Genomic DNA, 15,025 nt, shown 5'->3' with positions numbered 1-15,025 from the left:
TTTTTTTCTAATATAAGGACTCGACAGGCATAGATCTATCCCTTACACCGATATCAGAGTACAATTCTGATCATAGCCAACCACTCAGCTACACGGTTGGAAACGTTTTCATTCCCGCCACCACCAATCAATGCTGTTGACTGAGGTGAGTGGTGCCGTTCGAAAACTGGGACTTTCACGTTCGAATATGCAGAAAAAGACGAACCTCCATAATGCATTTCTTTAACATTTACTGAGACAATAAGTAAAAGGGGGGGCCGTAGCCAATGAGAAGGATCGTTAGATCGTTTGTCTCCCCCCGCCCGTTTGTTCTTGGAAATGGATCTGCGCACGGCAGAACATATACTTATCCTACCATGAGACAACACCGCTATTTTTCCTGCCTTTTATGCGGCGAATGAAGGGCTATCAACTGATTTAGGCCTGGAAATGAAAGGGGCTATTTAAAGTTGAATCGTGTCAGCGCGCGAAACGAGGGGATTGAAGGATCAGACCTTTTGTAACCATCAATTTAAATATAATATCACGGTCTCCCACTCTCATTCTTTCCTCCACACTTGCAATTATGAAAAACAATTACGCAAAATTGCACAATGTGGAGCTGGAAATGGGTTTCTCTTTTTTTTTTTTCCTGTCGAGTCCACACACCCATTATTGTCTTTAACATTCCTTTATGATTAATTATACCCCTCTCCCCCCACCCCCACACCCCCCCCCGCCCCCCACCCCATCGCCCCCATCTCAGTTCTCCTTTGTGAGGGGAAAAAGAATGCAAGCTGGACAGGGGTTCGGTTCAAACGCGGTGCCGCTGTAAATTAAACACTGTTATCTGACGGTGGCAAGCCCCCCGGGAGAGGAGACTCGCGCGTTCGCGTCTGTCTGAGAAATTTCCATCGGGAGGTCGGGAGGGTAATTTGAGGTTGCAGATACAGCGAAGGGGGTGTTTCTGTAAGGATCATGGACCGTTATGGCACACAGCAGCTCAGTAATGGTGCCTTTTAAAAAATGTTTTTACTGCAATTCCAGTTGATTTCAGTGTGCATTCTGGGTGTGCTGCTTGAAAGTTAATAGTCCGATTTCTGTGGTTTTTTAAAAAATATATATGATTTCGGTTTTAGCGCGTGATTATGGACGGCAAGTGCAATTCTACGAAAGAAAGACAGCGTAACACATAATGCAGTATGTGTGGCATAACATCTGAAGTCATGACTTTAGGTCTATGGGTGATCTGAAATGTTATGTCTTCTGTCGTAGTAAGCAGTAGTCATTAATTTTATTTTTTGTAGTTTGAATACATGCTTTGTGTGAAGGGTAACCATAAGATATAAAAGTAATAAAGAGAACAGACACTATCCAAGAAGGGGTGAGGAACAAGCACTTTTGGTATGTCGGCAGTTATGGGGGTAACCACACCCTAAATGTATAGGACTCCCTTTTCAGCCAATCAAAATGCAGATTGAAAGGTGAGCGAGCATGGTTCTCTTTTTCGGAAGCGCGGTACCCAAAAGCCGCTCTGAAACGGCTTCACGGTTCGTGATTTCCTTGCCCGGGCACACGGGAGAGCAGGTTTCGGGGGGGGGGTTACTGCGTTTAGTCATAGAAATGTAATTATCCGAGCGTGTGCCACAAAGGGGGGATGAATAAACGGGAGGCAGACCTCAGGCTGAGCAAAATAAAAGAGTGATTACATCGACTCGCTTCTGCTGGGGGCTGCAATTCAGACCTATCAGGTCGAATATTTAATGATACCGTTTTTTCCGCGCTCGCCGCGGAATGAAATTAAGGAAGATTGGACACAAACATCGCTCAGATAAACAAAGCACGAAACGCGGGAAAGCAGACTAATGACTGTCATTTTCAGCGGGATTTTGAGTGATAAATTGAATTACGGCAGTGGCGAGACCGTCGGCACACGCTCGCGGTGAAAGTCCGCATTCTCACGCTGCGAAGACCTCTTGGTTTTGCAACCGTAAAATAAAAGGTCTCCGCTTTTTTCTTGCCAATGACAAACGGTAATGTAAGGCCCCTGGATTGTGGTTTAGTATAGCCTCAAAGTCTTATGCACTGCTAACCGATATAAGCCAAATAACATGTTAGAATAAACTATAGAATTTGTAGGCTTAGCTGAGATGAACAGCACTCTATATTGACGATTAACACAATTAACTGCCTATTTCACAAGCCAAACACCTAGCTTGACCCCAAAAGTGAAGGAGGCCAAATAATCTTGTAAAATAAATGACCTTGGAGGCTTCCTCCAGGCCCAATCCAGGTAAAGTTTACCTCTGATAGGTGATGACAGTTTGATTACAATTATCAGTCGGCCAAGAATTCCCTTTGGAGAACAAGGAGCCGTTACTTTATTAAGATGGGGCAGAAACGATAGCTACACAGCTACATCAACTCCTATTTTTTTTAAGGTTGGAAATCTGACTCTTCAAAATAAAATTGTGTTTACATCAGTCCATCAACCGTATGTCCAGTTACAGTATAACAATAACAGTATGAGTCTGTCGATAAGGCATTTGATATTTAAAGTATGTCACGTTCAGACTTCGCAACCTTTTTAGTGTCCTTCATAGCACAGTGTAATGTAGTTTCAGTATACCATTTAGAAGGTTGCACCCACCCGGCCAAAGCATTGTTTTTGCACACAACACACATCTGAAAGTGCATTTCAGATCAACAGTCATCAGAACGGTTACACAACTATGAAGGCACGAGCACAATGGGGATTATGTAAATACATTAAGCACTCCGCTTCGAGCATGCAAAGAACCCCTTGCTCACACAAACACTGCTGTCAGGAGGTTGATATTTTGTACTAGCAGTAGCACACAGTAGCACAAGCACATCCGCACCTCGTTTGGAATTTTTATCCCTGGTTTTCCGAGCCCTTTCGCTGGACGGGTGGGAAAGCAGACCTGGGTCAAATACGTATTTGTTTTGGATTCATATACTTGTCTATTGCTCTATTGATCTTGCCTGGTGCAATTGAGCTTGCCGATATGAACAGAAGGCGGGGTTTACACTTTTTGAGAGTATTTCATTGGTTCCTAATACATCAGACAAGATCAGTAAAGCGTAGAAAAAAGTATTTGAATCCAAAACAAGTACGTATTTGACCCAGGTCTGGTGGAAGGGGTAGTGGATCAGTCATTTTAGAATATGGATTCACGTGAGCAGCTTCACCGGCTTGTACACTGGAGTCAGGCCTCCAGGGGCTGAGTGTATGTGCTACATGTACGTTACCAGATAATTCTTCAAAAATGTATAAATATTTTTACTTTCAGACGATATAAAAACTGGTATTTATGGTTATAATTGTGAATAAACACTACAATATCAATATATTAATATGTACAGCCTCCCGAAACACAACATCGCAGTACAAGCTGCTTTGGTGTTGTCTGTGTATTTTATTGCTTTAGACCACAAACTCCCAAACACCCCTATACCTGCCACTGTAAAACTGACAGGTCATCAGAAATATAACAAAAATACAAAAATATCTTGCAATCACAAAAAAAAAAAAACTGTCAGGGCCAAATGAAAACACACTAAACTAAAATTTTATTTTAAAGACCCATAAAGTGACTTCTCTCCTTCATTTTTTAGAATTACTTGCTTCATTTATATAATTTTTCTTTAAAAAAAAATGGTATAGAGAACCTCCGCATACAGGAGTATAACTTTCCCATGAGCACAGTGTTGCTGTCCGATAATGCTGACTAAAGGATATTCTTATGCTGGCTATTCTCATTTTCCCCAAGTAATATAATCCAGGTGCCCTTGTTCTGAATTTAATGGCAAATAAAGGAAAACGTGCACTGAATTCAGGCCAATGTCTAATAACTGAAAGATCACATCATACCATAGTAAGATATCAGAAGCCACTTGAATTTGATAATGGTCCCACATATGATTTCATATTGAGCTGGCAAATGACACACCTTCACATTGTAGTAGAACTGGGTGCTGTGTGTGTGCGTGTGTGTCTGTGTGTGTGCATGCTGTGTGTGTGTGTATGTCTGTGTGTGCATGTCTGTGTGAGCCTGTGTATGCGTGTGTGTGTGTGTGCGCATGCTGTGTGTATGCATGCTGTGTGTGTGCGTGTCGTTGTGTGTGCGTGTGCGTGTGTGTGTGCGTTACACTAGGCTTATTGTGACTAACATGTTGCGCAGTTCTTTTAGGTAAATCTCATCATATAATACCAACAGACCATATAACGTACTGGGAAACAATCCAATGCTTGCCTACTGAGGACCCGGTTTATGAACAATTGACGCAGGTGGGTATTGCAAAACATTTTTTTATTAGAAATATCTTGTATAAAAATGAACATGCTTCACACTCTATTCCATGATTTATAGATTTATAGGTCATAATTATCCAGGCACTGTATTTTTTCCATTTTTCTTTTCCTTTTTTAATGTTTCAGTACATAAAGCAGACATCAATCCATTTTAATAAAGTACATGAACTTGCCATTGAATTTGGTGTGCACTCACATATGCTAGTGTGCAACACTGACCACATTGGGAGTGATAAAACATAGGGAAAATTAAAAGCAGTAAATTATTGTACACACAATCACAAGCAATCTCACAATATTTCTTAAGAGATGGAGAAATTTAAAAAATAAAAATAAACAACACTGGATTTCCCTGCTTGCAGTTTAGTCAAAGCAAAGAGCGGACAGTTCTAAACATTGAAATCAAAGCAGTTTGTTCGTCACATTTACATGTTAAAACTCCTCTCCAGTCGCACTTCCTTGAGTACGATATGAAACCATTGGTCCTAATACTCCCTGACGTTCTCCCGTTTTTTTTTTTTTTGTCTCGGAGCGTGGAATTTTGCGAAGGCGATCGCTCGGACAGAGCATTGCGACTTTTGCACGAGAAGCCGACTGACGGGAGGAAACGGAGGAGACGTCGTATGAATGATGCGAGCGGTATGGCGCTCGTGCAATGCTGCAGAACACTTCCGCGTTAGTCTCGCGTAGGAGGCGTTTCTTATGCGCGCCTGTGACACCAATAGAGCGAGAGATGCGTTCATCCTGCCGTTTAAAAAAAAAAAGATTATTATTATTGGCAGGGACAATTATTTTATGAGTGCAGGTTTTACCCCTCCAGCTCTGGCATTTCGCCTTTTCTTATTGACTTAATTGCTTTGAGATTAACTGCCCTGTTATGTATCTGCACCTCTCATTAACTTCCTGTGTGAATTTAGCAACAAAAAGAAAAAAAAAAGAATTATATATAAATGCATTTATGTAATACTATGCAAAATCATTATTATTATTATTATTATTATTATTATTATTATTATTATTATTATTATTCCACGTCTGACATCCTTACAGATGAATATTGTGACAGCATAGGGGAGTGGTTTCTAAAGCCCTGACCTGTTCTGAGATCGTTGTGTCAGGGGGGCAGTGTTAGCTCATAGCGCAGGGTGGCAGTCATCTCTATTTTAAAAAAACAAAACAAAACAAAACAAAAAAAATAAAAATGAGTTCAAACTGACCCTGACCAGTCTGGGATTGGCTTGGACCCTAGTAGCAACAACACTTGTAAAGCCTCTACCATAGTCTTCATTCCGTAGACTTAGACCACACAGTACAGACATGTATTTTTTTTAGACAGGCATGCTAACGTCAGTAAACAATGACCATAGAGACAGTCACATTGCATCATCCCCATTGTTATATATATATTTTTCCACTAAACAAGGAAGCAAAAACATAAATAATCCCTTTTATTGTTATCTTAAGTGTGTGGTAGAAGCTTGCTGAAATTGACATCGGCATTACTGTAGGAACAAAACCGTTATGTATTTTGTCTGAGTAATTGATAGCCCCACCTTTATTTCAATACAAAAGGTAAAAACTACAGTGAAACTAACCTGAATGGTTGCTGCATATTTATGTATGAGATCGTATCAACTCTGAATTTGACGTCAAGTGCGTCCAGCCTGGCCACAATTTAATAACTATAGACCCGAACGCCAAAACAACCGAAAAGAAGAACAGGGTGGATCTCTTCTCTTCTTCAGCCCTTCTGTACCGTCGCAAAGAATATAAAGCAGCTCTATTAATGGTTCACACCATTTGGAAAAAAACACAACACTGCGTACAATAAAACTGCCTCTTTTTTTATTTCTTCTTTTTTTTTTTTAGTGTGGTTTTTTTTTTTTTAAACTTCCTGTTTCCGCACGTTGCCCTCAGAGAGAGCAGAAGTTCCTGCGGACTCCGGCGGAGGACGTGTCGGACAGGAAAACACGCAGTGACGCAGAACTCCAGAGAGAGAGATCAAGTCCTCCTCCCCGGGCCCCAAGAGATCGCCCGGTGCTGCCGGTTGCCATGGAAACAAGGCCGCCAGTCCAACTGCCGTCGAGGCGAGGTCGACGTTTTACCGCCACTGCACAAAAAAAGGGCCCTTCCCTACAGCACTGCGAGGCACACCGTGGCCACGCGGAGTCCCCTCAAAGTCGCCTCACAGTTTTTAAATTGTATTTCAGTTTATATTTTTTTTCCTCTCTCTCTCTTCTTCTTCTCTCTCTCTCTTAAGTGTATTTCTTCCCTTCACCCCATTCCTAGTGCTTTCCACATCTCCGGGCCCTTCAGCAGAAACACCGTCCTAACACCTGGTTTAACATGCACGTTTGGACGCGGCTCACCTCCTCTAAATGGCATGGTTGCTGTAGCTGATGTACGTTTGCTTGGCTGGCATACCTTTGGAAAAGAGACGGAGGGTGAAAGAGAAAGAGAGAAAGAGAAAGGGCGATAAAGAAGGAGTTTTGGTCCACTCAGATGAAAAGAGTCTTGAATAAGAAAAAAGAGTCATTCATCACACGTACGCACTGATTTTAAACATCTTTGTGAAGAAAAGGTACAGCTTTGCCAGTGATAATATGGTTCCATGATGCATTAGGGGTCTAACATATTTTGCACACATTTTAGCAATGGCGCTAATGTGGCAAAGGAGCACATGTAGCAAAGAAGCTCATGTATCAATGGAGATCATGTAGCAGTGGAGCTCATGTAGCAATGGAGATTATATAGCAGTGAAGCGCATGTAGCAAAGTAGCTCGTGTAGCAAAGTAGCTCGTGTAGCAATGGCGCTCGTGTAGGAATGGAGCTCATGTAGCAATGGAGCTCATGTAGCAATGGAGATTATGTAGCAGTGAAGCGCATGTAGCAATAGAGCTCATGTAGCAATGTTGCTCATGTATCAATGGAGATCATGTAGCAGTGAAGCGCATGTAGCAATAGAGCTCATGTAGCAATGGAGCTCATGTAGCAATGGCGCTCATGTAGCAATAAAGCTCGTGCAGCAAAGTAGCTTGTGTAGCAATGGCGCTCATGTAGGAATGTAGCTCGTGTAGCAAAGGACATCATGTAGCAGTGGAGCTCATGTAGCAATGTGGTGAGGTAACACAAATGCACATTCCTAGCAAAAGGATAAAGGGGTGAACTCCCCCACCAGGAAGAGAATGTGTATACGTTCTGCAGGAGACAGGAGCTTGCAGAAGATAGAGCCTGCTGCCATGGCAGCAGTTGTTTTCCTTTTTAAAATTTATGTGGGATTGATATTTTTACACAAGTTCAGCTCAGAGGTGGTTTACAGCAACAGAGGGAGATTCATTACCCGCTCAACGTGTGTGCTGCACTGTTTTAATAAATCCCTTTTTATGGACAGCAGCTTCTGTTTACAAACCGCTCTCGGTTATCTGTGGCCCGGGTTACACAGTCAGAGAAATGAGGTCTTGTGGCCCTTTCACAAGTTTTTGTCTTTTTTTCTCCTCTTTCTGTTGGGTTTTAAACCCCCAAGTGCCAAAGGACTCTTTGGATTTTCTGTTTTCGGTCCATCAATAAACTAACTCTTCCTATTCCAATAATGGAAGAGACTCTCAGCAGCCTAAAACTTGGCTTTGACTTGGCGAAAGAAAACTTTCCGAGTCCATTTCGTTCCCTGCCTTGTCCTGGATTTCGCTTTATTTTTGTCCAAATTGGCCACACGCTTATTTTCTAGGTCTTATTGCTTTTTTAGCCTTGACTGCATTGCTGCACAAATCTTAAGGTCACAACAGCCACTCATACAACAGGGCGTATGAAGAACATGAATTATGCACATGCATCACAGCATGAGTCCAATTTACATTTTCACATGCCATGGGCTGTGAGCAGATGGACTAGACTGTATATACTGTAACGGTATTTCTTTCTTTCTGTCTTTCTTTCTCCCACTTCCTGTTGTCATACAAATCATTAGAGCACAACCCTCCAACGGGACACAGGAAGGAGACCCAGCGCTAGCAGGGACATGATTTATAAGCCGTGCATAAGCTTGGGTTCTCTATTAGCTGCATGGTCCCTGCTGGTGTCTTAGAGCCATCTGAGGTAAAAATTCAGCTGGAAGGGGGGGGGGGGGTCTGGATAATCAGTGACAGTTCTGTGCTTCCATTGGACGAGAAGCGCAGGACAGGTAATTCCACCACAGGCACAGGTGACCTATCAGTGAATTCATCAAGGTAAGTCCTTTGGAGAAGACATGGACGCGCCGCTACGGTCTCCCACAAAAGAACGGTACCATCGCTGGCCTCCTACGAGCGCAGGAGGTGATCATTAGCCAGAGGCAATCCAGCCAGAGGCGATCCACAAAGTCACGCAGAGTGCATTCTGGGATAGAGGAGGACTCTGCCCTAGCGGTGTCTGTGGCATCTCATCACGGGGTAAAGTTAAAACTACACTTCTCACGGAAAGTCACCGCACTGTGCATCAGCTACGCAAGGGAAAGGCGACCTTTGACCTCAGTATTCTGACCCTGGTGTGATGAGAACCTCTGAATGGCCCTCTCCTGTGGAGTGATTGCTCTACGTGCAGAAGAGAGCTCACACAAAGAGAGTCCAGTATTACAGCAACTGCAATACGTGAGAAAAAACACAGTACGTCTAACCGAGGAAAACATTGGCAGGAAATGTTCATTAACTGAGTTGACCCTGACGTTACCACATTTGCATATGCATGAGCGGCACAGGATGGTTGATTGCCGTGTGCGCTCGTTTGTGATAATTCTGTGGTTATTTCTTCACATGAGTTTCCCATACCGTTTAGAACTCTGTGTAGGTAACCTTAGGCAGTATGTTATAAAACACATGATCTAAGCATTCTCTGTTCATTCTCAATAACAGCTGACACAGTGCTTGGCAGCCAGTCAAAATGTCAGATTGGCCTTGTAAATGATATTATGCAGGCAGAGCCACTTAACACCTGATTTCAGGCCAGATATCTTAGACATATATCCTGACTTTCTTTCATGAACCACAACCCATGTTTGCCACAGCGTTTTTAGCCACGTTTTTGCATAGCGGATGAGCTTGATGTTTGCTTTCTAGTGGCGATGGGACACACGTGACATTTCTGTGGAAGTGCTCTTGCAGAGCACGGGGCCTCCCGTGACCCCCGACCCCGTGACCCTTGACCCCTGACCCCCGACCCCCACGCGGCGCGGCGGACTCACCGTGCGTCTCCAGGCTGTCGCACAGCTCGGTCTGGGCCTCGCCGTTGGGGCGCATGCCGCTCTTGGGGTTGAGCTTGCTGGACATGGTGGCGGCGGTGACCACGGCCTTCAGGCTGCGGGCGCGCTTGGCCACGTTCTGCTCGGGGCGGAACAGGATCACGTACACCTTGGGCATGTAGAGCATGCCCAGCGACACCGAGGCACTCAGGCTCACCGAGATGGTCAGCGTGGCCGTCTGGATGTACATCTGCGGAGAGACACACAGCGTCGCCGGGGTTACTCCCACTCTGCAGATCGCATCTTACGAGCAGACGAAAGGAAACGGCGAGGGAATTTAATTCAGAAAAAGTCCAATGTCTGATTTATTTAAGTTTCACCAGAAACAATGTTTGCGCTGATGATAGTGGCATATTGTTAGAAGGATTATGTTTAAAAAAAAATGCAAAAAGAACTTTCAAAAGAAGATACTGTGATTTTGTTAATACTTAAACATATAAATGCATTACATACAAAGCCTAAAGAAAACCAGCTTATAATGGGCACCATATGATACTTCAAAGTTATTATTTTAAATGGTATTATCATAATTTGCAGAAGTTTTCTTGAAATCTGCATATTTGCCAGGAAGTGGTTTTAATGTTCTAAACATAAAGATTCTACTTCACGGAATTCCTGTTCAAATTCAAATTCTTCATCCTGGAGTTAAAAAAAAAAAATCCACTTCCAATTCATGAATTTGAAATCAAGTTCAAACTTACTGAACTGGCCTCACACCACATAGGCAAAGGAGAAACATTGTGAGCCTACCCATTGCCAATAATCTCATGGGTCTGCATGAAGCTGTTTTCATGGAGATTATGCCTTATGTGTTCTGTGTGTGCACAATTACAACAGTACCTTAGATTGCATTTAGCAAACACTCTTATTCAGAGTCACGGACACAGTTTACATTTTTCATACAATCCATTCACACAGCTGGATAGCCATACCGAAGAGAAACATCATGCACGAGAAGCCATCTGCAACTACAGTAAATCTGGCAACACTGTGAAATGCGCATGTTTACTTGTCATTGTCAACACCTGTTATAGTTATCCGGTATTGTGTTTGTTGTCCTGTAGAGCAGGGGTGTCCAATCTTATCCGAAAAGGGCCGGTGTGGGTTCAGGGTTTTGTTTCAGCCCAGGACCAAGACACCTGATCAACTAATTAACTGATGATGGTCTTCAATCAAGGCAATGACGAGTAGAATCAGGCGTCTTAGTGCTGGGTTAAAACAAAAACCTGCACCCACACCGGCCCTGCAACAGAATGACTGCACAGCAAAGCTAAAATGGCATTTCTCTGTTTTGGGAGAGTTATCTTTAAAAGGAGCTGATGCCTTAACGTTCTCACAGGAGCACGGGTCCCCGCCCCCGGAGGCCGTGAGAACAGGGAGGTACGATTCCTCCTCCTCGTTACTTTTTAAGAGCAACAGAGCGTGCCTCGTAACACGCTGCAATCAATTAACCTCATCTTTCCCCCTTTTCCCTCCGGTTCCCTGCTCTCCATCCCTCCACCCGAGCCGGGAGCCAGCCACTGTGGCCTCCCTCTCTTTCGCCGTTAATTTTCTGCAGAGCTGAGCTTAATATCGCTGCTTCGTCAACCTTAACACAGGTTTAACCCGCGTCAGTTCAGCACCGCACTCTCCTCGCAGTGAGTTTGTGTTCTGTGTCCCCCTGTTTCGGTACCTTCCGCCCGCCCCTGCCCCCCCGCCCCCCCACCCCCACCCCCCACCCCTCACCCCACTGCAATGAAAAGCCACTCGTAATCTGGGGGAAAAACGGTGAGTGGAAGGTAACATTTGGAGCCCGTTAATGAGGACAGAGTTAGTCTGTAAGTACCCTTTTTCCTAAACGCCTGCACTTCCAAAGCAAAGAGAGCATGCAGCTATGCAGTTTAAGGCAGTGTTGAGGCAGTGTTAAAGCAGGGTTGAGAGCGTGTGAACCGCAGTGACATCACTACCCTGATTACTGCTGACATTGGTGACACTGAAGACACTAAAATTGCATCAACACACACGGCATCACAACTTGTCACACAATTAAAGATTTGCAACATAAGAATGCTGAAAATTCCCCATAATAATAAACTGAAAAAAACAAACAAAACAAAAGTGAAGACACACTGTAGCACAATGTGTGAGAATTATTAAATACAGTCATCCAGGGAGAGAAGGCATTGACTTGGAAAATCTTTTTGTAACTGCACAGACATACACACAGACATATGCAGCTCTTCTAAGATGCACATAAATCATGTGATTGCAATGCTAAGATAACAGGTTTCTTTTGAGAGCTCATTTTAATATTTGCAACATACCATTTAAACACCAAACACTGTATTCAACACCAAACTTGCACAGCACTGAATATTTCTATTGACACATTCCTATGCTGATGCAATCGCATGAACTGCAAGACCACGAAACTACCAACCCTGCCACAGGTGAGAAAATATTACTTGTGCAAGACAAAAGTAGAAATTCTACTTGCGCCCAGGTGTGTTTGTGTATGCTTCGTCACCAAATATAGGGTCCTGAATGTTTATTATTATTATTATTATTATTATTATTATTACACAGTTCATAAAAAAGTGTGGGGAAAGTGAGGGAAAATAAGAGAGTGTGGTGGATGAAGAGGATCATGGGTAAATCCAGGTGTGTGCTGAGCCATATTCCCATCTCCAGTGGAGCGTGAGGTCGAAGGGGTCAGGGGTCAGGGGTCGCGTCTCGGCCTCCCTCACCTCTACCACTGAGCCCTGCCGCTGAGCAGATTCACCATGAAACGCAGACACAAACACAGTCTGCCCAGAAACGTCCGTTCATCAGCGCAGAAACACAGCACGCCGCGGGGAAGGGGCAGCGGCAGGGTGGCGTCGGGATGGGCTGGGGTTATCGAGCCGAGCAGAGTCCGTACCGACGCGATTCGGCTGCGAGCCGGCGCCCGTCCACCTCCTCCAGAGCCTGCCCGGCGGTATCTCACGCCTTCGATCTCTGAAGTGACTACAGACACGTTCGGAGATAAGCCCCCGATCGCGTCGACAAATCTAAACGACGGCCACCGGCAGACAACCACACTGCTGGGCTTCGCGGTCGATGGGCTTTGACAATCAAAAGGAACCGCTTTGTTCAAAATGATAAAGTTCTGTGGAGATTCATAACGGACCCCTTGATGTGTTGTGATTAATTTTATCACAGCAAATGAGATTTGATCTACAGCTTATTTTAACTTGAACTGGTTGGTTAAAAATGAAAACCTAATTTAATGCACCAATTATTTATCAGGGGAGAACATTATGACAGTTTAAAAAAAAACATTTTTTAATCCTACTAAAGTTAACATTCAATGCTGCAAAAACTGACAACTGCATAAGCACATTCTAGAAGTAGTGAATCACAAAAACATTGGTCCCTGCACTAAGTCGAAAGAAATCTAAATTATATTTGGTGCATGCTTAGCCAAAGAACACACATGCATACATGCATGCACACACAAACACACACACACACACACACACGTGCACACGCACACGCACGCACACACGCACACACACACCTCCATCTTTATATTTTATTGAGACCAGCCACACCGCTTCATTCACTGAGTTGCTACCAGCAACTGCAGCCAAGGCCGAGCTGAAACACCTCCCTGTGTTGATATCGGTAATCTGTTTAAAGCTCAAATCAAGCCTTATTCTAAAATGTAATTATTTATGAATTTATTTCTGTGTGTGCCTCACCTCCCCTTAAGGCCTAGTTAAGGCCTAGAATAGCAGGATTACAGTAATGAACAGTGCGGTCATACAGACTAACGAACGTACGTTTTCGCTGTGTTTGGTCATACAAGTCGAAGCTTCACAGACCTACAGTGCAAAATAAACCCTAAAACCCAGCTACTGAGGGTTCACTGGCTTTGTAGAGCAGCCAAGCAGGAGAGTACAGGTGTACGGTACGTACAGGTGAGCCTGGGGGTCCGTGGCACACCTTGGCTCACACCTCGGCAGGCTCGGGTTAAACTTTTTGGCAGCAGCGAAGAGAGCGAATACAGTGAAGCCACTATTACCCCCCCCCCCCCCCCATCTACCACAGGCCCAGAGGTCTGGAGGGGCAAACAAAGTATGAATGTGGTGGTGTTATTATTTTGTGTGTGAAGAGGATTACACATCGCTACACGGGGCGGGGTGTCAGGCTTTTAGCATCTGCTTCCTCCTGGAGACGAGCACTCTCCTTTCCCCCACAACACCCCCCCCCCCCCCCCCCGCACTCCTCTCAAAAAAGGGGCGTAATGGTAGCGTGTCAGACGCGGGGGCTGCCCTAAATGAGGGCTTCCTGTGATCCCCCCCATCTCATCACCCACCCGAACCCGCCTCCCCTTGATCCCAGACACCCTAATTACATGCATGTTGCCGTGCCGACCGGCGCATTACGCAGAGCTGATGAGTCACACGGGGTGGGGGGGGGGGGGGGTGGGTGGAGGAGGGGGAACACAACACACCTCGCTTCCAGTCCTGTCACCTTTTATTTATCTATTTCTAGTAAAAGCAAATAAAAAATAAAAAACATAACTGCATTAGTTAATGAAACAATGGCTTGAATTACATCAACATTTATGCTCAGCTTTTTCTGACAAATATAAGCAGGTGTTTTTCTTAATTTTTCTTAATTTTCTTTTTCCAAAAACAGTTCCAATGTCATCCAGTTTAGATCAAATGAATTCACCCACAACGTATGTCAGAAGAAAGAAAGCAAGAACGTAGTTTTTTCGGAGTAAACTTGAGGACATCGACGGAATCGGAATATGTCTAAGAGGGAGCTGTGGTCTGTAATATCTTCTGTATTTCACCATATTTTTTTTGTTGTTGTTGGTTTTGGTTTTGCTTTTGTTCATGGGCTGTGAGCAGACTGTACTCTTAAGTGCAGGTGATGAAAAACGTTCTCCCTGGCAGCACGGTTGTGGACTGAGCATATCTGTCCTCATTACATCACATTTCTCACACTGCTTAGGCTTCACACACTCATCTGTTCTGCCGCACGATCAGACAATTATGGGGATTAAAACAACCGAATCAATGCGAAACTAGCGGGCCCATTTAAGAAAACACATCAATCTCACTGTGTACCATTTAATTAGGATTTATGTGCTTTTGGCTTAGCGCTATCTTCAAAACAGACAGTGCTTCTGCAGTTTGGAAGAGACAGCTCCTGGGAAGGCACAATGATTCAATACAAAAAAAAAATCCATACTTTGCTGAAAAAAAAGAACGACTTACATAAATATTATATCTACTGCCTGATAATCTTATTTGCGACTGTAGGCAGGTAAAGAGTGTGACCTCTAGAGCTCTGATTACAGGTGGTGCTCCTGCTTCGTGATTTATTTTATTTATTTATTTATTTTTTTTGTAGTTAATTAGCATCAGATTTTATTGTTACCTGATGTGCATGAAGGTAAAAGCAGT

General features: G+C 43.9%; 1 protein-coding gene across 3 annotated transcripts in view; it reads right to left on the bottom strand.

The window, feature by feature from the left end:
- LOC135238537 (metabotropic glutamate receptor 4-like) overlaps positions 1–15,025 on the bottom strand; it is a 228,682-nt gene that overhangs the window by 21,497 nt on the left and 192,160 nt on the right. The window contains exons 10-11 of one of the 3 annotated variants that reach the window (XM_064306538.1): positions 9,528–9,774; positions 4,297–6,739 (exon numbers count right to left, since the gene is read on the bottom strand). In XM_064306538.1, the coding sequence (XP_064162608.1) occupies positions 6,690–6,739; positions 9,528–9,774 (297 nt within the window). In that variant the 3' untranslated portion in view covers positions 4,297–6,689. Of the gene's footprint in view, positions 1–4,296; positions 6,740–9,509; positions 9,775–15,025 lie in introns of those variants that run through there. The other 2 variants (XM_064306537.1, XM_064306540.1) reach the window with 2 other exon arrangements.

The sequence above is a fragment of the Anguilla rostrata genome, chromosome 13 (assembly GCF_018555375.3).
Source record: "Anguilla rostrata isolate EN2019 chromosome 13, ASM1855537v3, whole genome shotgun sequence".
Lineage (NCBI taxonomy): Eukaryota > Metazoa > Chordata > Actinopteri > Anguilliformes > Anguillidae > Anguilla > Anguilla rostrata.
The sequence above is the reverse complement of the archived record's forward strand: the minus strand, read 5'-3'. Positions and strand labels throughout refer to the sequence as shown.